We start from the raw sequence: 26373 nt of genomic DNA, 5'->3' as shown, positions 1-26373 counted from the left end.
TAGTGGAACAGTGGTTAAAGCGCTCAAACCCATCAGGCTCTCCATGGGAGAAAGATGTGGTAGTCTGCTTCTTAAAGATTTACAGCCTTGGAAACACTATGGGGAAGTTCTACTCTTTTCCTGTAGGGTCCCTGTAAGTCAGAATCAACTCTACGCAATTGGTTTGGTCTTTTTAGTTTAACCAAACTCAGCGTGGGACTCTGGACAGGTCAATTCACCTTACCAGGCTTCAGTTCTCTCCATGTGAAACAAGAGGATTGGAATAAATCTACATTGAGTAGATATAGGAATTAATGTACCTTACACCTTAGAAAATTTCTGATGTTTAATTTAGGTACCAAGGAACAATCAGATTCATACCTCTCATTCACATGAAGCTAAAGCAAACCCATCTGCTAGCCAATGGGGTGAGATGGTGTATTGATGTGAATGGAGCCCGTGGAGGTTTGCAACCATTGGGTGGTGCATTCTGAGCCTTAGACCTGAACTCTTAGAGCCTAAAAACATCAGGCCTTGGAGAGAACTTGGGAACGGATACCACGCTGTCTTCAGGCTCAAGGACTCACCCCATATACACTTTATGTTTTCAACAGCAGACGTGGTTGGGAAGCAGAGCTTTGAACAAACCAGGTGGGCTCTTGTTTGCCGAGAAGCGTGATCCATAGCAGGTTTGTAAGGGGCAGGCAGTGTCACCCCTATATCTCACCATCTTTTATAACTTTCTAGTTTATTGTTAAACATTCTTTCCCTTTCCCTTTTAAAAAGAGAAACAAACACCTTCTGTAGCAAGGAAAATGAAAACAATAGTCATAATAATGAAAAAAGCAAAATAAGCATATGTAAGTGCATTTTTTTTCCTTAGAGATTTATTTTTGTTTGATGAATCTGACACCGGTCAGGGAGAGAGGAGAATGTTGTGAGCCCAACAGGACAAGGAGTACCCAGAGGGGCTGCTGCTTCTTGCGTGGGTGGGTTTGGTGTTGGGGTTTGTTTCTTTGTAATTTGTTGCTGGAGTTGCTTCTTTTGTTCACTTTTATAAATCTCTCCCAGGGCTTGCGAGCTTCCCGCCCCTCCCACCTCCCTTCCCCTGCCCCCCAATTTCATTTTAAAAAGCGAGCTCGCTCGCCAGGTGTGTCCCCCAAGCTCTCACAGCTCTAATAAATAAGGAGCACCTGTAAAACAGTAGCTTGACTTGTTAAGTGACTCTGTACAAAGGAGAATATAGAAATACAGTATGTACACCGCGTCCACAGGCCGGGGGTGCCTCAGGGCCGGTGCAACCCCCTCCCAGCCTCGCCCACCCGGGACCTGCCACCCCTCCTGCTGCCGTCTCAGCGGCTGTGTAGGGCAGGGGGCACCTGGACCCCTCCAGAGGGAACAATTGCTTTATTTGAGTTAGTAAACAGATACACTGAATCACAAGGTGATTTGATTTTTTTTTTTTTTTTAGTTTTCTTCTTTTTTTGTTTTTTTTCCTTAATTTTTCTTTTCTTTTTTTTTTTTTTTCTCTTTTCTTTTTTTCTGTACTCATCAGAATGGGGTACTCCACGACTGTCTCACCAACTCAGTGCCAGTACACATGCTCTAGAGGACTTCTGGACTCGCAGCTACAACTGTACAAGTGCACACATGTAAATCTACCCTGTTATCCTCCACCCACTGATTGAGGATCGAATTGCACATTTCTCTTCACCATGACAGGAGAAAGCAAACAGTGAAACAGAATCATGGGTGATCTTTCTCACTTTCCCTCTTGTTTTCATTGGTTTGTCCATACCATTCTAATAATCATGAAAGGGCTCTGCGTATAGAGAGATTGTCTCACTGACTTCCTGGATCACTGAAAACCATCAGGGTTGAAATTTCATCCAAGTCTTTCGAGACGCCCAGCAAATATTCCCCCTCGGATTATTTTACACCTTGAGGGCATTTTGGTCTTCAGTTCAACACTCTTGCTCTGTTCCCAAATGGGGCGCTATTTAGGGGAATTTAAAGAGAAAGCTGAGAAGAATAAACATTTACCGAGTTCTCTTGGCATTCAGTCTCTGAAAAACCACAGTATAAACTATTCATGCTGCTTCTTACATCTGTCAAATCAAAAATTAAAAGCCATAAAAGTGTAACACTGAAAATATGGCATTAAAAAGGATAAAGGTGGCCTTTGTAAAAATAACAAGAAAAGTATATTAGCCAATAAAATATTCTAACTCTTCATTTAAAAGTGCATCCTGGGCAGGACAGAGATGAATCTGAAGTGTTGGGACTCCAGTACGATCCCTCTCCGCCATCCAAACGTGAACAGTATAGGTCCAAAACCGTACAATGCAAATCACAACTCTTAGCGTAGCAGCAAAACCACAGCAGTTTTTAAAAAGATTAAAAAAAGATTTTTGTTTTCAAATCCGTATCCTCTTCCAGCCTCAACTTCTGAGCCTTTGAAGACGGAGATGGAGAATACCTACATTGGTCCTTGTGACTTGTTGGCATTTTGTTTGTTTAAAACCAGGGGCGAAATCCCTAAGTTCCTCTGGGGAGAAGCAGAGATGGTGGCAGCAGCGAGGCTGCGTCCGCTTGGTAGGTCCCAGACGTGCTGGCTTCTCTGGGCTAGAGGCCACGGAGGGAGGGCTGCTTTCTCTGAGATGCTTAATGACAGGAAGCGGCTTTATTTGCTTGAGTTGTAGCCAGAGGGGGTGGTGAGCTGACCAGCTGGTGTCATTGGATGGCGTGACATGGTTTGCTCGGCGCCCTCTCTCCAGACAAGATACCCTGTGAGTGAGCATTCCTGGAAAAAGAGAAGGGCCCATCAGAATCTCACTGGACCAAACCACCCCAAATTGGGAAGAACCAGGCATTTATCAAAGGGGAGCACAAGCTCCAAACACCAAAGATGCGTCCCCAGAACGTGGGCAACACAGTATGATTTCAACATGAGTCTCATTCATGGCTGTGCTCAGGGGCTGCCCTGCCAGCTTTGTGTGAGGAAATGAAACTCGAGGCGGTTTTTGGAATCCCATAATGAGCATGGTGCACCACACCCCCACCCAAAGACCACAGCATCCTTTGCAACGCAGTAACTCTCACCCTCCATATTACTGCACTCTTAACCTGAGGGAGGTCTTTTCAGGTGCCCAAGGTCACCCAAAAGCTAGACAAGGTCACCAGGGGATCCTGAAGCGCCAGGCTTCACTCCTGTACTCCATGTGACTGCCTTGGTGTTTGCTGCAAAAAAGGAAGGCCAAGAGAGTCACCTTTTTAGTAAATACAAAAGACCATGGACATATAACACCTCTCTGTAGAGCTCTCCTACTGAGGCAAGGTGAGGCTCTCAATTGCAGCTGGAAGAAATACTTCCCCTGTCTGTCTGTGGGTCTTAACCTGTTAAAGGTGAGCCATTCACATCTCTTTATACCCAAGTCAAACAGCACCATTAGACTGAAAGACAAGCCAACCAGGCCTTAGAATTCTGGGCAGAGGGTCTCACCATGAGTTTTCACGGGAAAGTCAGTTTCTGAAGAAGGCCCCATTCCAATTTTTGCCACAGACATTAGGCTCTGCCTCTTCATCCCCCTTGGTTTATTTCATTTACTACCAGTTCCTTCGTTTAAAATATGTCCTCCTGAGGATACTCAGTCACTCCCTGTAAGCAGCTACTTAGAAGTCAAGAAACTGTAAAGTCCCTGAGCTCTGGGGCTGTGTTTGTTTTGCTTATGTCTCTATAGCCAGCCCCCAGTTCAGCATCTGGCCAGTTGTTGGTGCTTAACGAACATCTGTCAAGTGAATAAGAGCTAAGCGGCTCTCTTTTGCCATGTCCCAAAGCAGTGCCTTTCTTTCCTGCCAATAAAATGAAGATGTTGGAAATGTCAATGGGTAAAATTTGACTAATGTCAGGGGGCAACAGAAGACTCATAAACCTCTTTACGACTGTTAAGATAACTCTTAAAATGATGAACAAATAATTTCAGAGAGGTGACAGAATTTAAAACTTGAAGGAACCCCAGAGACCAAATACTACAATTTCCTCATTTTATTGATGAAGAAATGGAGGCTACAAAGAGACTGGGAGACTTGCTGAGGGTGTTTGTAACACGAATTTCACATAAGGGTGAGAAGGTCAAAACACCCACTGGGAGAACTAAGTAGAAGCTTATTCTTTGAACCCTGCTATCCAAGTCCTGGTGTTAATGGTAACGATAATAACAATCAGCCAAAAAAATGTTTGAAAATTTGAGTGTGCATGACAGGAAATGCCTGAGTTCCCCAAATCATATTAAATCACCAGATCTCTGTGCATTTATTATGTATATTAAATAACCAAAGTGAACATGCAAAACACCACAAATATGCAATGGGGGTGGAATTACAAGCCCATGGAAACCTTTTCATTTGGCATGGTCAGATTTGGAAATGCGGATATTTATCTCTGAATCAAGGGCTGACATGTGATTTCTTTTTTCTTCCTTTCTCCTCACTCTTTCTGTTTCTTGCCCCTTTCTTTTTGTTTTTCTTAACAATGGAGAGAAGCGATACAAAAACAGTAATACCAAGAACCACCATTAAATGGGAAGCCCCAAAGATGTTAGACGAAGCAGCAGAAATGACACGTGGATTCAAAGACACAGAAGCTGTTTCTTCTGGGGACAATTCTTATGCATAGAGTGAGCAGAGCCTGGAAGCCACTGTAGAAGGAGAGAAACTGCTCCACCTCTGGGCCTGGGACCAACAGTGACTGAATCTTGTAGTTAGAGGGGCCTCTGACTTCTTTCTTTAAAGGCGGAAATAAAGATGTTTAACATTTTCTTCTAGTGACTGGGAAACACCACCATTTTGAATTACTTAAGAATCCTGCCACTGCTGTTTTCTTTAGTGTTATCGCTACCAAAAAATAGGACTCTTTCTCATATAAGTTTCTTTATATTCAAATCACCTTTGGACAAAGACCAAACATGGACAGCATCAGCCTACTTGGAGAAAATTTCCAGGCTTTCATAAGAGACTAGCAAAACGGGATTATAATGAGAGCCATTCTGGAACCTTAACTATAGCGTTTGCCATCCCAAACACTATAATAATCATTATTATTCTCTGGTATCTATTATTGTCTGGTAAATAATATGTGTTTTCCCCCAAAGTTCTAAAGGGTGCAGCTGCACCACACGCTATTTTTTGCAGCCCTGCTCCTACTGCTCTGAAATCCTCCTCACACGGAGCTTATTTTAAGAGAATGGCAAAGCAGACCATTTGTGCCGCTTCCTTTCCTCTCACCACACACTGGCAGTGTCTGGGACACCCACCAAGGCCTGAGGGTGGCAGTACAAGTCCCTTCCTGCTAATAACATTTGAGGAGGGAGTGGTACTGAAGTCTTCCTCATTTGCTCTTCTGGCTCTGGCTGGTTTTCGCTGGTGCTCTTGTTGGGGACTGATACGGGAGTTTCCAAGGAGTGCCTGGTGGATTCAAACTGCCGACCTTTTGGTTAGCAGCCATAGCTCTTAACCACTGCACTACCAGGGTTTCCGATACAGGAATAGACTCTCAGATTAGAGAAAATGAAGAGCAAAGCTTGAGTTTCACCTGTCTAGGATCTGTTGATATGCAATGTGTGGAACTCAGCAGAGCGGGAACAAAGTGAGCTTGGAGTTTAGAAAGGATCACAGCAGGAGGTTCCAGAGCCTTGGCTGTTCTTATTTAGCTTTTGCCAAGCAGAGGGATCTGATGGAAAATCTGTCCTGTTTCAGTTTCTTGATCTCTGTAAAGGGGAAATTACTACAAATGACAGTAAGACAAGGCCTGAGTTACAGTTCAGCTCAGCCCCTAACTAGTTGTGTGGCTTTAGCCCTGTTCCATAACTTCCCCAGTCCTTGATTCTTCCTTTGGCGACTGGGGAACTGGATGCAATTTTGTATTATATCCCCTCCATCTCTCACATGCTATGACTATAAGATTTTTGCAACAAGTCAGTACCAGATAGGAAGGATTATAAATGTGAGCAGCTGGGAATCGATCCATTATTGGCATACTGTTTTTATTGTAAGCTGCCATTGAGTTGGCCCCTGATTTATGGCAACTGTAGGGTTTTTCCTGGCTTATTTTCTGAAGTGGATCACCAGGCTTTTCTTCCTAGTTCTGGAAATTCCACTGAAACCTGTTCAGCATCACAGCAACTACACAAGGCTCCACTGACAGACGGGTGGTGGCTGAACATGAGGAAGCCTAATTCTAGACCCTTCAAGTCCAAAGTTTTAGAAAGGCCTTCCTTTCTCTCTACTAATCACACACACACACACACACACACACACACACACACCCTCTGGCAGAGATTTTTTGAGTGTCTCTGGTGGTGTAGTGGTTAAGTGCTACAGCTGCTAACCAAAAGGTCGGCAGTTCGAATCCACCAGGCAATTCTTGGAAACTCTCTGGGACAGTTCTACTCTGTCCTATAGGACCACTATGGGTCGGAATTGACTCGACGGCAACAGGTTTCTTAACGCACGGAAGTTGGGGCAGGTGGTTGTATTTGTGCCTCCCACTTGGGTTTTCTTCTGAGTTTGGGGGTTTGTCTGAAGGTAGACCAACCCCGGGCCCCCTTGCCTGGAACATCACACAAACAGTGACATGCAGAAAAGCCTGTCCCTTGTACTATGTATGCAGAGAGCCGCAGACCCACTATGCCTGGTCTCCAGTAGCAGCATGCGTGGCCAGACACTTTCAGAATTCCAGGCTCAGCTGCCCCTATTGGCTGGAGAAATGAAATATCCCACGGATGGAACCACAGCTGCACACCAAGTGGATCGAGAAGGGCCTATGTCCACCTGGCAAGTCAATTTTGGTTTTCATCAGGGAAGCACTGCTACGAATGTGATTTACACTCATCCTTCTTTATTGCACAGGAATTTTCAGAGACTTATAGAGAACAAGACTCGACAGCAGTGGGTTTGGTTTTTGGTTGGTATAGAGAACAAAAATGTACCCAAGTACCAATACATTCTTTTAATGTTGCTCCTGTCAAAACATGGCCATTCTCTCCTTCACTTGTTTGATCTTTAAAGTCTGAGACTTATGCTGGTCATACTTTAAAACTTCCAGGTTGTTGTTGTTAGGTGCCACAGAGTCGATTTTGACTCATAGTGACCCCATCTGACAGAGCAGAACTGCCCCACAGGGTTTTCTTGGTTGTAATATTTATGGAAGCAGAACACCAAGTCTTTCTACCTCAACTTCCAGGTAAAAAGTAAAAGTATGTCCAGAGAAAAATGTCTATCTCATTCCAGATCCATCATAGCCCCTCCTCAGGGTGAGACTGCCTCTGTTAATCTAACCATTTTCCCAAACTCTTATTTCTATTTCCTTCCTCGAATACCTTTGGAATTAACATAATAAAAATCTTATCAGTCTGTCCTGTCTTACCCATTTAGAAGGCAAGCTCCCATGTCTGTCATACTCTCAGGAGCATAGAACTCTTTAGCACCAACTAGGTGCTGCACAAGAAATGTTCCTTGTCAAGCCAGCTGCTTTTGTCCAATTACCCGGGATCTACCAGTGAAGCCACTCACTGGGGCGCGGCTGCCCATCACTTATCACAGTTAAATACAGCCATTACGTGCTGGATGCGGCAACGCTGTTTATCTGGGACAAAAACGAGTCCCCGAGGACTGCACTCCTCTCAGGTAGCTGCAGCTATTCTGGGCCACTCACAAGGGTAGAGCCCCGTGGTCAATGAACAGAGCCGCCGGCAACAGCTGATAAAACTCTGGGTGTGACGCCAGAGCCTGGTCTGAGCACTCAGCCCATCCCAGAAAGGGCGATGGCTTGGCAAGGTTTTGCCAAAAAGTGGTTCTCTCCCTCCCCCTTCAACCACTGCTTCATGAAAAGTTTTGGAATGGCTTTTGCCAGGATGGAAAACTGTTTTCATTTATGAAGTGGATGGTATTTCTTTAAAAAAAAATCTTTTTTTAAGAAGCCCTGGTGGTGCAACGGTTAAGCGCTCAGCTACCAACTGAAAGGTTGGCAGTTCAGACCCACTCAACGACTCTTCAGGGGAAAAATCTGGCAATCTGCTCCCATAAAGACTATAGCTTAGAAAACCCTATGGGATGGTATGATTATGCATTCTGTAATAGACTCAAGGGCACCTAACAACAACATAGCTCGTTGGCTGATGAGTGTAACTGAAAAACATCTCTTCTCTATTCTAGTGCAGTTGTGATGGGAAATAGGCCATGATAAGGAGAAGGGTGTGGGGGTCAAGGGTTCGCATCGGCTGAGCTCGGTGCTGGGCTCTGGTCTGAATCACAACTTTATCGCCACACTGCTATTCACCCCATGGCTCTGATAAGCTAGGGCTCATATATATATATATATATTTAAATTGAACCAAATGTTGTTGCTGTGAATTGCTATCGAGTCAGTTCCGATTCATGGCAGCCTCATGTGTAACAGAATAAAACGCTGCCACCTTGGTTTTTCTTTTTATGGTTTTCTCCTTTTGCAATCTCTGTCTCTTATTTTACTTTTTAATCTAGCAAAATCTGGGAAACTTCATCTTTGTTTTACAAATGACAAACTTACTTTGCTTCGCTGGTTCTGTAATAGGGAGAGGCCTGTTTATCCTTACAAATGACCACTTCTGTTTCTTGCTGACCTGTAAAAGGAACCCCAACCCCTGAAACCTCCCTTCATGTACTCACACAGGTCTGCAGCTTCACCCTGGACAACTGACCCTTTGTAACTACTTCAAATCCTTTCTGGAAACTGGGCGCTTAAGCAAACCAAGCTACCCTGTCTCTCCGCCTTCTCATGGAGGTTCTCCTGTCTCACAGTGTGCACTTCTTACAAATGCACTGGAGGCAACTGGCTACATCCATTCACGAACAAGAAAAATAAAATATAGAGGAGTTACATGATATATCTAATGTTCCGGAGGACATTTTGAAGAGGCGCCTAGAACCCTATGCCTTTGGCTTTCAAGCACAAGCACTTCCTATTATAGTTTAGGAAAACTGCAGTGTCTTCAAAAAGAAAGGAGCCAATTTTTATTGAGCATTTACTTTATGCCAAATACCGCACTAGGCATTTTTACTCATTTATTTCACATGTGACACACAATAATGTCATTGTTGACTCTGATTTATGGTAACCCCATGTGTGCAGAGTAGAACTGCTCCATAGGGTTTTCAAAGCTGTGACCTTTTGGAAGCAGATAGCCAGGTGTGTCTTCTGAGGGGCCTCTGAGTGGGTTCCAACCACCAACCTTTCAGCTAGTAGTAGAACGCTTAACAGTCTGCACCACCCAGGCGCCCCACAACAAGGCTACTGGAGTATTTATTATGGTCCCTACTTTACAGATGAGGAAATTTTCCCAAGAAGATGAAGGAACTTACTTGCTCAAGGCCACTCACCAGCTAGAAAGGGGCAAAACTGGATTGAAATCCAGCTCCATGTGACCCCAAAGTCCATGCTCCACCCCTACGGCATGCTGCCTCCTGGTCCGTTTTACCTCTTCCCATCCTGATAGGTGGGTAGGCCATGATGTCAGAGCTAGAAGAGGCCTTATGACCTACGAAGTCCGACTCCCTTGCTTTGCAAACAAGGCACTGAGAAGTTTAATTATTTGACAAGAAAAAAAAAAAATTGGTTTTCATTCAAGTCCCACCCAATACACACACCAGCTGAGGCCAGTTTGTGTGACTCAGCTTGGCTCCCTAGTACTCCCTCTGTGATTACAGGAGCAGGTGCCATTGTGTCCCCGTGAGAGTGGAGGGATCCTAAGTCCTGGATTAATTAAGGGACTCATCCAAGATGTCAGTGAACAAGCTGGGGTCATATTCCTCTTCTTCTGACTTCTACGACACTATTTCTCAAGACTGCTGCCTTCCCAAAACTCTTAAAGAAAAAAAAAAATGATGTTCACTGGTGTTAAGGCTGAGTTCATTATTTGTCCATTTTACCTGGGCATGGGCACTCTAGTGAAAAAGAACCAAGAGAAAAAGGTAGGTTTTTGTGGCAAGTGGCAATGGCCTGTGGGTCAACAGTAGATTTCAAGATTTTAGGTGAGATCTTGAGAAGGGGTCTTACCACACTGCATTTATTCTTTACAACCAGCCCAGGAGTGGAGAGAGATGCTTCGTATTAGTCGAAACATCACTTCAAAAACAAAAAGAGCGAGCACACCAATTTCTCCCTCAGGCAGCAAAGGAGATGGGGAGTGTGGTTAATAATTGCTTTTTGCCACCCTTCAAGCCCTCAGCCCCCAGATGTTCAGGCCCAACCTATTTCGTCTCGAAATCAGCTGCCTGATGTGAGGAAGCGATCCAGTGGGTGGCAAAAATATGGCTCTGGCCCATGGCACAGGGCATGTAGCTCAAGCAGCTTTGGTCATATCCTGTGTCCCACTGAGAGGAAAGGCAGCTGAGGACTCAGGTTCTAATCCTAGCTGCACTACTCTGGGACCTTAAGTATTTGCTCTTTTTCTCCTAGTCTCTTTACTTGTAAGAGAACCAGAGATCTTTCCCTAACCTCCAAGGCTGACAACATGGAACAGTTTCATTATCTTCTATCACACATCTGAAGGAAGCAGTTCTGGGCTGCAGGGGCCACCATGAGAATTCTTATAATAAGCACCTGCCATGTACCCAGAGGCCCTGAGTGGTGCAAAAGGTTAATCTTTCAGCTACTGACCAAAAGGTTGCCTGGTTGAGCCTACCTAGAGGTACCTCCAAACAAAGTCCTGGTGATCTAATTCCAAAAGATCATCCATTGAAAACCCTGTGGAACACAGTTCTCTGACACACATGGGGTTGCCAGCAGTCGGGTTGAAAATCCTGTGGAACACAGCTCTCTGACACACATGGGGTTGCCAGGAGTCGGATTGAAAACCCTGTGGAACACAGCTCTCTGACACACATGGGGTTGCCAGGAGTTGGATTGAAAACCCTGTGGAACACAGTTCTCTGACACACATGGGGTTGCCAGGAGTCAGAATGGCCTTGGCAGCATCTGTTTTTTTCTGTTGATGTGCCTAGAACCTCCTGGCATTTTAACTTATGTCATTTTTACTGGAGTCTTGTAACAACTCTCTTAGGTAGGGGTTATTACCTTCTTTTCTTGTACAGAAGATGTGTATGGCACAATAGTTTTGCATGGAGGCTCTGAAGCCAGGATGCCATCAAATCCCAGCACTGCCACTTACTGGCCATATGACTCTGAGTAGGCTATTTAACCTTCCTTCCGTGCCTTAGTTTCTTCATCTTTAAAATGGGTTTAATAATGGTATCCCATAGGGTTGTCATGGGCATGTAGAGCATTTGGAACACTGTCTGGCACATAGTTAGTGCTCAATAAATATTAGTTGTAATAATTATTTAATGAGAAAATGCAGGCCCAAGGAGGTTACATAGCCAGTCCAAACCCTCTCAGCTAGTAAGTGGCACAGCCAGTTTTCAAATCCAGTCAGGTCTTATTCCAGCCATGTGCTCTTCCCTGGGCAACGCTGTCTTTCTAAAATAACAATAGCTGCCATTTCTAGGGCACCTATGCTGTGTCACACTCTACGTGTTTTCCCACTGATCCCTCACGGCAGTCTTGTTACTCATGTCACAGAACCAACGCTGAGAGAAGTTACCATCACTTCCTCCCTCAGCTAGTAAATGGCTCAACTGGGAATTGAACCCAGGCCATTCCAACTCCAAAGCAGATGCTGTTTTCCACTAAACCACACTGCCATCTTCCCTCCCTCTCAGGAGCCCACTGTCACCCCATATGGACACTTCAGAAGATTTAAGGCCTGTGAAGTTAAAAAAGATAAAAGGGCACATCTGAAAGGTTGCCAAACTCCCTGAAAGTAGCTGCAGACCCTGAGAGGAGATTCTGAAAAAATCTCTGTAGGTATCTGAGGTACAGCCAGTCACTCAAACCTTAGTGCTGTCCATCCGAGGACAGAGAGTTGGGGCATCCATGTGGCCACTGTCCAGTCTCCTTCTTCATCAATGGTGAGTCCTCTGCTAGAAAAGCCCTCAGCCACATCTCTCCACCTCCCCCAGGTGAAGGCCTGAATCATGTGGGTTAAGGTACAGAGCTGCCATTCTGAAGGGCAGAGTCCCTGATTCTATGACAATCTGGGGCCTGCCAGGCATACCCCTGGACTGAACACTTGGAATGGTCTGACATTATGAGGTTTCCTTTCATCCTGCACTATGAAGTCTCCTCAGACACACTCTGGGCATACAGAAGTTCTTCTTCCGGAGGCACTGCTACAAGGGCTTGATGAACTTAACGCATAGATACGGCAGCCAACTCCTCACATTCCAGTGATAACATTCTGCAACGTTTAGAATCAAACCCTGGTAAATTACCTTGTCGTCAGAATGCAACTATCAGCCTCAGTAATGCCATTCTTCCCCTTGCATCCTTTCAGTCTGCAAACAGCTGCTAAAGTAATTTTCCTCAAACACAGATTCCATCCCTGTCACTCCTGCTTGAGGCCATGGTGATGCTGCCTCACATATTGAGTACAAATTCCTCAGCCTCCTGTTCTACTTTTTACTGGCTCTCTTCCAAACTCATGCTCCTCACCCTCTATAGACAAGCTCTTTGGTCCAGCCAAGTGAAGTGGAAGGCCATCCCAGCACGGCTAGCTCTTTTCTGTATCTGCGGCTTTTGACATCCCTCACCCCTTCTCTCCTGACTGCCAACCCATTTTCCTCGTTAGTTTCAGAACGTAGACCCAAACTCACCTGCTTTATGGAACCCTGTTGTTATGGATTGAATTGTGTACCCCAAAAATGTGTGTCATCTTGGCTAGTCTATGATTCCCAGTACTGTGTGATTGTCCACCATTTTGTCATCTGATGTGATTTTCCTATGTGTTGTAAATCCTACCTCTATGATGTTAATGAAGTGGGATTAGCAGCAGTTATGTTAATGAGGCAGGACTCGATCTACAAGTTTAGGTTGTGTTTTAAGCCAATCTCTTTTGAGATATAAAAGAGAAACAAGCAGAGAGACATGGGACCTCATACCTCCAAGAAAGAGGCACCGGAAGCATAGCTCATCCTTTGGACCTGGGGTTCCTGAGCTAAGAGGCTCCTCGACCAGGTGAAGATTGACGACAAGGATCTTCCCCCAGAGCCAACAGAGAAAGAAAGCCTTCCCGTGGACCTAGAGCCCTGAATTTGGACTTCTAGCCTCCTAGACTGTGAGAGAATAAATTTCTCTTTGTCAAAGCCATCCACTTGTGGTATTTCTATTATAGCAGCATTAGACAACTAAGACACTAATCCAGGTAACTCCTTTAGTTATTCCTCTACTGAGTCTCTTCTCATTCATTTGCTCAACAAATACTCCAGTACCCACTGTGCTGGCTGGCTGCTGGGTACTGATTACAATGATAATTGAACTGGACCCAGCCCCAGCCCTTGCTGAAGCCTATAGGCTACAGTATCACATCCGTTTGCAGGTTCTGTATGTTGCTTGTAAAAGTGACCTTGGTTATTTCTTGTCTCTCTCACCAGGTTATTGGCTCCTCAAAACAAGGCACAGAGACTCCTCTCTCTCTCTCACACATACACGTTTCATTTTCTCTTTCTGATATCTCTATGTCCTGCATAAAGGCAGTATTAAATATTGCTTAGTGCAAAACAGATATGTTTTACCCTCTAAAACCCATTGCTATCGAGTCAATTCTGACTCATAGTGACCCTATAGGACAGAGTACAACTGTCCCATAGGCTTTCCAAGGAGTGGCTGGTGGATTCGAACTGTTGACCTTTTGGTTAGTAGCCAAGCTCTTCACCACTGCACCACTGGGGCTCCATTTTACCCTCTAGAGAAATAGTGAAGACTATCTCGTAACCATAAGCAAGCGAAAGGGGACTCCCTCTCTGTTCTGATAGGATTAGGAGTTTATGAAGTTTTGCAGATAATAATATACAAATTAAGCATGAATTAAGAACTCAAAATATAGGATATTTTCTAAAAGTTCTTATTCCTTGTGCATAGATTTTGCACAGAGAGAGAGAACTGAGATAGAACAAGTCAATCAGATCATCATAGCGAGAGGTGTTGTTAAAATCAGAGCTAGAACCTTCATCTTCATTTGCAAGGTCATAATGTTTTTCCACAGAAAATTTTGCATAGTTTTTGAGATTCATGTTCCTCAAACCTTACAGCATATGAAAATAACCATTATGTCCCATGTTTATGATGCCATGGTATTAAACGGGAGGAATGGAGGGACCTGGATGTATTTTTGGTTTGGCAAATGGTAAAACTATTTTTTTTAAACATTTAGGGTTTGACTAAAGCCAAAAGTTATTTTGCCAAGCACTTTGGCCTTAATTTTTAAACCCATGTGTATTTTAAAAGAAACTCAATCTATATGTTTCTGACTCATTTACACTTAACTCATGAAAATGCTGTCTGGTAAGAGCTAGTAGATGTCTAAGCAACTTTATGAGCCTTTTTAAGCCTTCTTTTCCCCTGTTATTACCAGAAAGTTGTATTTTGCTAGCCATAAAAGAGTGTGAGCCCCAGACACCTGAGGTCAGTTTGAAATTTATAACCTCCAAAGCTTAAATGGATTCTGAATCTGGGGAAAAAGTCCCCCTCTCCTTTTCTTTATATTAAGTGCACAAACAGGCTACCCACGATAAAGACTAGATCTTAAGTCTTAGCTTCCAAGATGGCTGAAGGAGAACAGTAAAGAATTCAATCTTTTACTTTTCAACAAATAAACTGTCCCTAAGACTTTTTTTTTTTTAAGACAAGACATTTTAGAGGTACAAATATGATACTTTAAGTTCATGCAGACACAGATTCAGATCCAACACTCTAATGGAAAATTTTCCTACTTACTCTTAAGATAAGGAAGAGAAGTGGGGCTTAACACAGTCCCAATCAGAACACTTACCTTTTGAGAGGAGTCCCTGGGTGGTGAAAACAGTTAACCACTTAGCCGTTAACCAAAAGGTTGGAGTCCACCCAGAGGCACCTTGGAAGAAAGGCTTGACAATCTATTTCCAAAAAATCAATCACTGAAAACTCTGTAAAGCACAGTTCTACTCTGACACAGATAGGGTCGCCATGAGACAGAATCGACTTGACAGCAACTGGTACCTTTTGGGAATTGGGGAACTACACATACTTTTAGATCACAGGCAACCAACCCCGTTTATGACCTTATATATTTTTTTCAAAAAAGCTAAATCTACTAAAAAACAACCCTTGAATTAAAGCCAGAAAAGGGGGAAGAACGTGTATGCGCGTTGCAGTGACTTTACCCTGTATCTTCTATAAGGATGCTCAGATATCACTCAATTACAGTACTCTAGTGGGAGAAGGCTTTTGGATAAAGTACTTAAAAACGGCTTATAAATATTTAAAATATAAGCATCTAACATATCATAATGACAAAGTTTTACATTTAACCACATGTGCTCCAAATATCTTGAAATTACTCTAAATATGGGTTTAAAATATCAAAGGAGCTTGTTGATGGGATGCAGAACTTTACAGAGAAATTTAAACCTGATCATTCTTGCTCCCACAACACCCAATCTGCACAGTTTTTAAAGTGTGCGTGTGTAGATTTCCTTAGAAAAAGATTAAGTTACAGTCTGAATTTCTAAAACAAGAGCTGAGGGATGAAATATAGGGTTTCTTTTCTCTCACCAAATGCAGCTTAGCCACTTTGCTTCTAGATAATTTGTTATTGTAGGTTGGCTCAAATTTAAGACAGTAACATTTTAGAAACACTTGGAGAACTAAGCCAGCTGCAAGGAGGATATCATTACAAATTGAGACACATGTTGTATGGGAATGCCATTCATTTTCAATACCAAAAACACGTCTGGGGAAATAAGCCATGCAAATGAGAGAGATTTTTTTTTTTAATTAGTTTTTTTTTTTTCTTTTTGGACTTTCGGTCATGTTTCATATCAAATGAGTCCATAAAGTGTACTTCTCCCTTCTGTTCTTTAAATGCCATCAGTCACATTCTTACTTCCCTTTTATCCAATACAAAACACAGCCTGCTATCAAAGAAAGATAACAAGCCAGGGGTTCAGAGGGGGAAGCGATGAGACAACCAGCATTGGCCCAGCCAAATATCTGGGTGGAAACAAGGCTGGGAGCCCTGGATGACTTTGATTTGTCACAGCCCTGACCCTATGGCTGTGTAGAAAGGCACTTCTTATATTCCTTTCTCCTTAGTGAGGGTGGTTCATTTGGCCAACGTAGCGTAACTGTTGGTTATGACAACAGCTCAGTCCTAGGAGTAGCAGAGTAAAGAGGTCCTGAGTTCAACTTAACTGGTCTCCAATTTTTAAATGTTTAGTACACTCAGGAACTATTTTAAAGCCCTAGAGACTAACTCCAAGCATTTGTTGTTCGTTTTTGCTCCAATCATTTTCACTAGAATCTTTCAAATGATCCTTGAAATAACTTAGGTGTACTTTTTGTCCTCCCTGTTGATGGCCTCACATTCTCAATCCTGACCCCTTTTTATATTTTTTTCTTAAGAAAGCTGTGGAAATACACAAATCCAAAGAAGAACTCTACACAGTTAGTGCTTAGAGCGGCATCTGAGATGGCATTTACTCCTTTTCCTTGAGGATGGGAGCCTGTTAACAATGCCAGCACTGAATTGTTTATCTTTTAAAGCTATGTTTTTTTCTCTGACATGAATTCCTTTTATGCCTGTTGAGGCATTAAAAAGTAGCTAGTGCATGTAAAAAAAGTGCATGTAGTATATATTGCCTTTATAGCCACCCATCTATAAAGAATCATGCATTTAAAACAACTGAAGAATACAAAATAATTCTGTGTAGGACACGGTGAAACTGAATGACTACCTTCTATCCCTTTGGCACCATCTCTTCCATAAGCGAGTCTGGAAATGGCCGTGTTTGGGGGCGGAGGTAAGTGTTCCACCACATGAGGTAAGTGTTCCATGCTGTAGTGTATTTTGGTCCTCAGACACCCCTGCCCCTTTGTAATGCTTGTCCACACGAAAGTAGGTGTAAATGACTGAGCTGTGATTCGTAGACAGCCACTTAGGCCGGTGAGGGGGCGATTCACTGGCAACCAGTCAGGGAGCTTATCCCCAGTGCTCTTGCTATGGCTTGTTAATAGCTGATCAAATGCTTCCCCCTCCAAGTACATGCTCTCCAGGTAAAGAAACATGCTGGAGAGGTAGAGAGAAAGGGAAGTGCTCCCATCCACTTACATACCACCAAAAATCAATGCCCTGGTGTTTCCTGACCTGTCCACTGCTCTGACACCAGTCATTCTGTTCCCTTGGCCTCAATGGTAGGGTAGAAGGTATTTCCAGAGGACAGCATCTCCCTAATCAGCATGAACTTTGAAAGTGCAAGTGCAGTGGAAATTGGAAGCTTATTTCTTTTCTTGCTTCTTCTTTCTTCTTTCACTATAGACACTTGCAGGATACGGTAACTTGATGAAAGGTCTATAACCTTTTGCATTTTGTCACTAAGGCATTTTTACTGAGGGAAGCACTACATTACGTAGCTGCAAGCAACAGTGATTCTGCAATATTATTTTCACTGCAAAAAAAAAAAAAAACCTAAATTTTAAGGAAAGCTTATAATTAATTCAGCTTCCTCAGAGTAGAGAGCAAAATTCAAACTGAGATATTGCTCAGAAATAACATAAAATAATCCTTCAGAGATATCAAGTATGCTTTTTCTGAAACCAAAATCTTTGGCCCTTTCCTCCCAAGAAAATGTCTCTCTACACAGACATATGAAATTTTCCACATGAAATTTCTGGCGAGTAGCTGAAGGTCACCCAGGGGACCAGGAGTCAGCCATGTGGACCAGAAGGTCTGAAGATTAGGGCCAGGACAGTGTTGCACTTGAAGGACCCTTAAAGTATGTCCACTGGGCATGTCTCTTGCCTCACTCTAGTCCCAGCCCTGCTAAAGATGGAGAGTTGTGGCCACAGCTGGAAGAAATGAACACCTAGTCACATACATCATTTCCTATGCTATCATAATCCAATTGAAAGAATTAAGAGGTAGATGCTTGCACATTAAAACTCTACCTTAAAGCCCCTTGTCATAAGGGCTAAAATGGACCCAGCATCATTGAACGGAATGTGTCTAAGGCCCAAACTGACATTGCTCATTCCAGAAAACCTTCCTCTACAAGAAACAATCAAGGCAAGCATTCTCTCAGTTCCTCACCGCTCACATGTGCATGACCCACACCTGGAGGTCTTCTTCTTGGCTTTTTGAGTCCCTGGGTGCTGCAAATGGCTAATGTGCTTGGCTATTAACCAAAAGGTTGGAGGTTCAAGTCCAAGAATGCCTCAGAAGAAAGGGCTAGCAATCTACTTTCGAAAAATCAGTCACTGAAAACCCTATGGAGCACAGTTCTACCGTGACACACATGGGGTCGCCATGAGTTGGAGTTGACTCGACCACAATTGGTTACTGGTTAGAATTTTACAGCCACCAGCATACTGATAGACTTGCTAAACTTTAACATTAGGGGTTATGTTGCCAGTTAAGATTTTCAATAACCAATTCTTGGACACTGAATATTTCGAGTCTGGCATGGGATCTGAGCACATCCCATTTGTATTTCTTTCCTCTTCTCAAGCCTGTGTTTCTTCTTTTTCCTGCTTTAAGAGCAAGCTCTCATGGTATTATTTTGGATGTACGGGCTGATTTCAGAATCCCTTCTGGCTGCCTATTCTCTCAAACTTCTCAGTTGGAGAGACTAAATTGGCAAACAGTCACCTGTCATCTCCACCTTTTTGGCTTCCCTAATGAGGCAGAGGCGGATTAGCCAACATGCAAGGTAAGCATGGTGCTTACCTTGCTTACCAGATCATCTGTAGTGAACAATTACACATTTTTTCAGCAAATCTAAGATTCTGCTTCTAGGTATGGCTGTCATGTGTTTCTCTCCCAACCCCACAGCACCTTCCTGCAGAATCAAAGCTCTTTTCAAATTTACAATCCCTGACAGGGACGAGTTACTCAGTAAGCCAGGGAAACAAGGGCTTACCTTGCATACTGGGTAATCCATTTCTGTAATGAGGCAAACCCCCTGCCTTGAAGTCATTTCTGGGATTGTGGCTCCATAACCCAAATAATAATTAAACTCCAAGAAGCAAAACTACAGGCATCTCCTCCAAGTCTCCCAGAGAAAACAAAACGTCGAATCTCTGCTGCTGTGCCTGGAGGAGCATCATGGCATTGGGGCCAGAGAAAAGAGTCTCACGTCTTCTCTCTGGTTTTAGAAACACATAAGCAACTGGGTGCCACAAAGGTGGGAAGTTGTCTGGACTGTTTCTGTTGAACTGTTCTTAAACCCATGGTCGTTCCCCAGGAGTGGAAAAAGTGAGGGTGAAAGGGTTACTCATGGTACACATTTTTTCCATTGATTATTTTATAAAGAGAATATGTCATTTCCCTGGAAAATTAAGGAGTGGGGATATTTTCTTTTGAATATCTTTAAACATTTGCAAATGGTTACTCTGAACTCCCCAATGTACCATAAACAAGTGTAAACTGTAGAAATTCAGAAAATGTACAAATACAAACAGCTCCCCCCAAAGCCCCCGGGCAAAGGCAAAGACGGGAGTATCCCATTTATAAATGGAATTCTTTGTGGATAGAATTGTTTGGAAAATGTTCATACGTTGTTTTCCTTATTATTTGGGGGGATATATTTTTCCAGCTTACAGAAGCTGCAGAACTGGTGTTCGGAGTCTTAAAAGTTTAAGATTAAAGGGAGTTTCCAACTTCTTAAAATCTTCAACTAAACTTAATTAGTTCTGTACCTAGGAAAAATATCTACCCATTCAGGTCATTTGTAATCGTATCAACAAACAAGAATACATAAAGTCAGGTAACCAGGAACAGAATAACTTCAAACTGGGAGGAAAAAAATAAAAAATCATAATTTTCAAAGAACTAGCAAATATGTGATATTTCTTTGATGACATTTGTAGCTGCCTAGGTTATTAATTTCAAAGCACAGTCTGCTTTGAATCCATTTAAAATGATAAAAAGTAATAATAATACAGTAAGAGGATGGCGGACATAGAAGAACGAAGAGCCCTGACTTGAAGTGACTGAGAAATAATACAATGAACCACCAACGAGCACATGGAGAAGCCCCTTACCTGCACCTCACCCACCCTCTCAGTCTGGGCTTTGTTTTTGGCCTTTAATAATTTCCACTTTGGCTTTAACTCATCACCAAACAGTGTTCACAGCCTGGACACAAAAGCCATGACGTCCTTTATTTAACAGATCCTTTTTCAATTTCCCCAACTGTTTGAATGGGCTGGCTTTCTGAAGGCATAGAAGAAAAACAGCACCACGTGTGCCCAGGAAATCAGAAGGGTCAGAGAATGAAAGTGAATTATGGCAGGTGAGGCTGTGCTGTGAGGTGACACGGGTGACAGAAGGCAAGAGGAAATGTGATTTAGTGGAGGAAAGGTGGTTCTTCCCCCATCTTAAATCACTCGCCTTGTCACCTCGCTGTAGCTGGCAAAGCCTGTGTGTTTCTGACTTTAGAGAAAAGCTGTAATTTCTTGGGGGACCCATCATAAAAAGAACTCTCCAAGCTCAAAGGGCTACGGACAATTTCATCACTGCACCTTCTGAAATTGACTGAAGCCAGGTTAATATTTTTAGTAATGTCTCTGGTCTACACACAAGACCCTAGCCTGATTCTTTATTCAGAAACATATATCACCCAAATAGCCATTATATGCTTTATATTTTTATGTTTTGGTCCCATGCTATATGATGAGCTAGTGGTAGTATTCTTTACCTGGTTATTTCTCACCTCAGTAATGGAAGTAAAATCTTTCACCTCCTTTTCATCCTTCAATCTATTTTGAATGAGTGCTATTAGGATGTGTTTAAAATTACAATTCCCAGTGCTTTCTGACTTGCTAATGGCTGTTACCCTTTTTGTCGCACACCTTCCCATTACTCACTGCTTTGTCAACCAGATTAAATTACTTTCATGGAGAAATCAGGAGAATTTTCAATCGAGGTGTCTGCAAGAAGGTTGAGGCCATCTGTCTTCAAATAGTGGAACTCGTAGATATAAAATCAAGAAGGAATGATGAACCGATTTTTAGTGTTTGTTCCTACTGGGAAAACCATCAGTAGAAAAGGGAATCTCAAACTATGGTGGCTAAGAAACCCTCTTACACCACCCAACAATTTCCCTTGCTCTGGCTCTGTGCTTCCTCAAAAAAACTTCCGCCTAAAAGTTAGCTGCCCATGCAAAGATGCCAACTTATGAGTCAATGAGCTGGGCACATCAAATCAAGTGTTCTGGTCCACAATTACATATCCCACTGTGGAGTAATGGATTGGTATTCTAGATTTGTTGTTGCTGCTGGAAAATCAAGAATTGAATATTGTCCAAACACTTAGGAAAGTTGGTAGTCAGGCTCAATTGTCCCTAGGAACTTTCCACTAAGACAAGTGAGGTGGATAAAAGAATTTCATCATACAGGGTAATAAAGGAACCAGCTAGCCTATTCTCTGGAGTCAGACAGCCTGAATTTGAATCCAGACCTTGCTACTTACTAATTTGGTAATCTTGGGCAAGTTACTTAATATCTCTGTGTCTCAGTTTCCTCATCTGTAAAATGAAGACAATACTTTCATCTATCTATCAAAATAAACCTAAACCAAATCTGTTGCCGTCGATTCTGACTCATAGCGACCCTATAGGACAGAGTAGAACTGCCTCACAGAGTTCCCAAGGAGCGCCTGGTAGATTCAAACTGCTGACCTTTTGGTTAGCAGCTGTAGCTCTTAACCACTACGCCACCAGGGTTTCCTCGATCAAAATAGATGCTACTAAAAAAAAAAAAAAAAAAAAAAAAAAAACCCACTTAGAAGAGGGCCTGCACATACAAAGGCCAGCAATTATTATTCCTACAAGGTCACTTCTCCTATTCCAGGCCTCCTTCCTCCCTGGGTTTGCATTCCCCCAGACTGTAAACGCCTTAGGGATAGGCACTGCAGCATATTCCCCTTTGTATCCCCTCCAGCCCCTGGAAGGAGCTGATGCGCAAGTCACGTGTTTGTTTCTCTTTTCTTCCTCTCTCTCAAAATGTAGATAAACTGCATTTTGGGCAGTTTGCTGCCCACTTGGACAAAGGAGAAAGCTTGGGCTCTGTGTCTGACAGGACTGAGTTGAATACTGGCTTCCCTAGCTCTGATTTGGACATTTCTAAGCCTTATCTTCCTCATTTGTTAGATGCAGACTATGCCTAGTCCATCAAGAATCGCAGGAGGAGCAAATGAAGCCACATCTTACTATAGCTGGCATGCTGTACATGCTAGTTCCCTTTCCCTTCACCGAAATTCTGGTATCATATCAGTGGCTCACTTGGTGTCCAGCAGGATTCCCGCCATTAGGTCAGAGATACACATTCTCACCCAGTTCAGCAATGTGGCTCTTTTACCTGTCAAAGCCTCACACTGTCTGCAGAGGTAAGCAGCAATCAGCTGAGCCACTGAGTCCAAGAAGGGAGAGAAAGCAAAGGTGGTCAGTGACACTTGGGTCTGCCCTGGGGACTAGGAGTTGGTGCCTGAGGGAAGAGACCCCATGAACAGGAGCTACAGAGCCACTGCTCCAACACCCTGGCTAAGCAAATGGGGCTTAGCCATCTGGGTTCTGTTGGCCTAAGCATATAAGGGTAGTTTTTCTGCTCATCTTGCAGATAGAATCCCATGGTCATCGAGAAAATTTGGTGGGTTGGGACATTCTGCTAGTGAGGTTACTGGTTCCAGGAAGTGGCCCAATTCATGGGTTAACTGGATCCTTCAACACAGCCCTGCAACCTCCTGACTGAACATATAGGTGTCTCAAGTAATCTCTCCTTGCTCCCCACATCCTGCTTCTTCCCAAGAGGGCGAATTAAAGAGATGAGCATAGCAATAAAATAAGCTAAATTAAGGAGATGGTGTTTCAAGTCAGGTTTAAGGCCTGGCTTACACCTGGAAGTAAGTGACCTTGAGCAAAGCACTTACACGCTGTGACTCAGTTTTCTCAACTGTAAAGTGGGAATGATGCTACTTAACAATTGCTCAGTATCATAGATGTTGGATCAAGAGATGATAGTATGTGACCACACAACACGTACCGCAAAACGCAGCGGGTATAATCGTGATTATTAATACAATTCCCTCTCGCCTCTCCCTTGAAAGAGGTAAGAACAGGTGCACTGACGTGCCGAGGAGAGTCCAAGTGGACATACAAACCTTTTACTTATTCTGATTTCTAATTCGGAGGCACCTCCTTTTGAGCGGCGGCTCCAGGTCCTCGGGCCCGGCGCTGAGCATGGGCGAGGAGATGATGCACGGAGCCATGGCAGTCTTCTCCGCGGGTTTTGGCACAGGCTGGATCACGCAGCCCGTCTTGGGCAGCATCCGCAGAGCGTACGCGTGGTCCTCATCTGCGGGGTTATTAAGGTTCGGGTCCGACTTGTCTCCCGCCGCCAGGGCCTCCTCCCCCATCAGCTTTTTGGCCGCCTCGCCGTCCAGGTGACAGTTGGAAGCACAGTTGTTCTCCTTGACCGACTCCAGCTCGCTCACCACCGGCTCCTCCGGCGACAGCAGCTTCTTGGGGGGCGCGGGCGGGGGCGGCGGCGGCGGCTGCTCTGGCGGCGGCTCCGAGCTCTTGGCGCCCTCGGCGGCGGTGCCGCGCGTGCCGTTCACGATGACGTTGCAGGCTGCGGCGGCCTCGGGGCCCGCGGGGGCGCCCGGGCCTGGGTCGCCGGCGGCGGGCGGGCTGCAGTGACCGTCCCGGCAGCCGCCGCAGGTCCTGCGCTCAGTGGAGCCCGGCTCGCGCTCCGCCTTGACGTGCGCGTGCAGCGCGCGGTGGATCACATTGTGCAGCCGGGCCCGGTGGCCCACGGTCAGGTCGATGACGCCGTCCTGCGGGCCCTGCAGCACTCCGGGAAAGCCGAGCGGGCCGCCCGCACCCGGGGGGCTGCCGGGGCGCCGCGTCAGGTCCACCACCTCGCTCCTGCCATGCTCCGCGGGCGCGGGCGCCAGTCTCAGGGTTTGGCCCGAGCAGCCGGGCGACGAGTCCGCGGACTTGGATGAACCCTGCTTGGAGTCCCGGGGGGACAGGGAGTGCCCGCCCGGCTTCCCTCCCGCCGCCGAGGAGTCGCCGGGGGCGCTGGGAATGAAGTTCTCCCCATTGCTGGAGAATCCGTTGGGGGGCTTGGAATCATTGACGTGGGGAATGGGAATCGGGATGGGGATGGGCACGGGCAGGGGCACAATTACGGGATATGGCACTAGCAGGGTGGGAGGCGGCACCAACGGGGCGAGCGACGGCAGCCCGAAATTCATCATCTGGGGCACCGGCATCGGGCCATTTGGCATCATGCTCACCGGCGGGAAAGGAAGACTCGGCAAGGGGGCGCCTGGGGGCGGCGGCGGCAGCAGGCCTGGAGGGTTCCCGGGCATGGTGGGCGTGCTCGGGGGGTGGATGTGGGGCGACAGCATGGGCCTGTGCATGGGGCTGGAAGTGGGGCCCATGTTCCTGGGACCTCCGGGCGGGGGCCCAATGCCTGGGAGCATGGGGTTGGACAGGGGGCTATTGGGGTTGGAGGCATGATGCGGGGGTCCGCGGATGAAGGGCGGGCGGATCTGCTGCATGATCTGCTGCTCCATGAAGATGGGCAGTGGTACCGGGCCTCGGTTGGTCATCACCATGGGAGGGCTGCGAGGCGGGACGCCGAGGGGAGGCCCGATGCTAGCAGGTGGCTGCACGGAGACGGGAGGGATGTTTGGAGTCTCGCTGATGGGGATGGACTTGGGCACTGGCGTGGGGATTTTAGTGACAGAGCAGTTGGCAGTGTCAGATGGAGAGACGGTGGTGGACGCGGTCGGGCCAGGGCCCTGGCTTTGGCCAGCTGCAGCCACCGGGGAGGGAGCCTTCCTCCGAGCATCTGTTAGCGGGATATTCCAAGAGTCTGGAGTGAGCAGCTGCACTCCGGTGCCTTCTGCTTTATTTTCCATGGGAGGGTGTAATGTACTGCACAGCCCAGCTGGAAGATTGGCCTGGGTCTCTTTGTAGAAAATGTCCATTTTGTATTGATTGAGACATTTTGCACTGCAGAACTGAAGCCTTCTTTCCCCGTCCCCAAAATCCAGGTATTCTTTTGTGTGTCTTATGTGCTTACACCAGTCACATACCTACAACACAGTAATGAAAAAAACCACAACAGGTAAGATAAGCAATATCCTTGGGTAAATGGCATTTCATGTTTCACATAAAGGTTCTTTCAAACTTCATCACCATGTTTCAAACATACTGAACTGTTTCCTTCTAAAAGGTAATATTCCAAAATGTTTATAAAATGATGGTTTGCTTTATAAATATGGGCTCTTTAGAATAAGACTTATCACAATTTCCTATTCTTCCTTTTTTTTTTTTTTTAAAGCAATTGTGTTGTTTCTTTTAAGTGTGACATAAATGCTGGATCAGAAAAAAAAAAGGGGGGGGATACATATACCTGTCCACTTTTTTTCATTTGTCAGATAGGCAAATTGTAAATGCAAATCTAAATAGCTTTGGAGAGAAGGTTTCTCCAGAAAGTTCAATGGGCTTGAACCATAGACCCTTAAAATTCTCCTCATTTGAGTCACTTTACACTATTGACTGTGTTCGATAATGCAGTTGGAAAGGATGTGCTGTGTTAACCAATAACACAAAGCTCTGAACATCATTATCTCTGGCTTCCAAGGAGAAACTTGGAATTAGTCGTGAAGTCTGTGTGAGGTTTAGCTATTCCCAACCTGTGATGTTGCAGCAAGCTAGAATTATTTTTTGAGCTGTTTGCCCACTCTCTTTCAGTAGTCAGAATTTTTGGTGACATTTCTTGGCAGGCAGTCTTATTTAACAACTTTTCAAACACCAGAGAGCGTTTTCCAAAAGTTGTTATGGGTTTTCTCCCCCTTCCAATCTACTCCTGGCAAATGAAAGACATCACCAAATTTATGTTAAAGTTGGGCTGCAGAACTAATTAAAGGCTGAGAGCTTTTCCCAATTGAAAATCACTAGACATCAAAGTTCAAAAAATAGTCATCCTAGGCTTCAGAACCCATTACTTGGGAGAAATTATTGTGATTTCATTAACACATTAATTTTGCAACACCATCAGCTCTCACAGATGGTGAAGACATGATCTACAATTCAAATATGACTCTTGTTTGCACAAATGTCTTTCCTTCATATGGCATTTTAAACAAGAATTAATATGAGTAATCTTGCCATAGCTATAAACAGATAAACAGATGTCAAAATTTTCAATAGTTCTTTCAGTGCCTTACTTTTTTGACAGAATTTTACACACACAAT

General features: G+C 44.5%; 1 protein-coding gene across 2 annotated transcripts in view; it reads right to left on the bottom strand.

Annotated features, from left to right (window-relative positions):
* Positions 1 to 1178: 1178 nt before the first annotated feature.
* Positions 1179 to 26373, bottom strand: part of SOBP (sine oculis binding protein homolog) — a 188371-nt gene continuing 163176 nt past the window's right edge. For both annotated transcript variants that reach the window (XM_049895212.1, XM_049895289.1), the window contains 2 exons: positions 23262 to 25208; positions 1179 to 2782 (listed from right to left, as the gene is read on the bottom strand). In XM_049895212.1, coding sequence (XP_049751169.1) covers positions 23265 to 25208 — 1944 coding nt within the window. In that variant the 3' untranslated portion in view covers positions 1179 to 2782; positions 23262 to 23264. The remainder of the gene's footprint in view (positions 2783 to 23261; positions 25209 to 26373) is intronic.

The sequence above is a fragment of the Elephas maximus genome, chromosome 1 (assembly GCF_024166365.1).
Source record: "Elephas maximus indicus isolate mEleMax1 chromosome 1, mEleMax1 primary haplotype, whole genome shotgun sequence".
In the NCBI taxonomy this organism is placed as follows: domain Eukaryota; kingdom Metazoa; phylum Chordata; class Mammalia; order Proboscidea; family Elephantidae; genus Elephas; species Elephas maximus.
The sequence above is the reverse complement of the archived record's forward strand: the minus strand, read 5'-3'. Positions and strand labels throughout refer to the sequence as shown.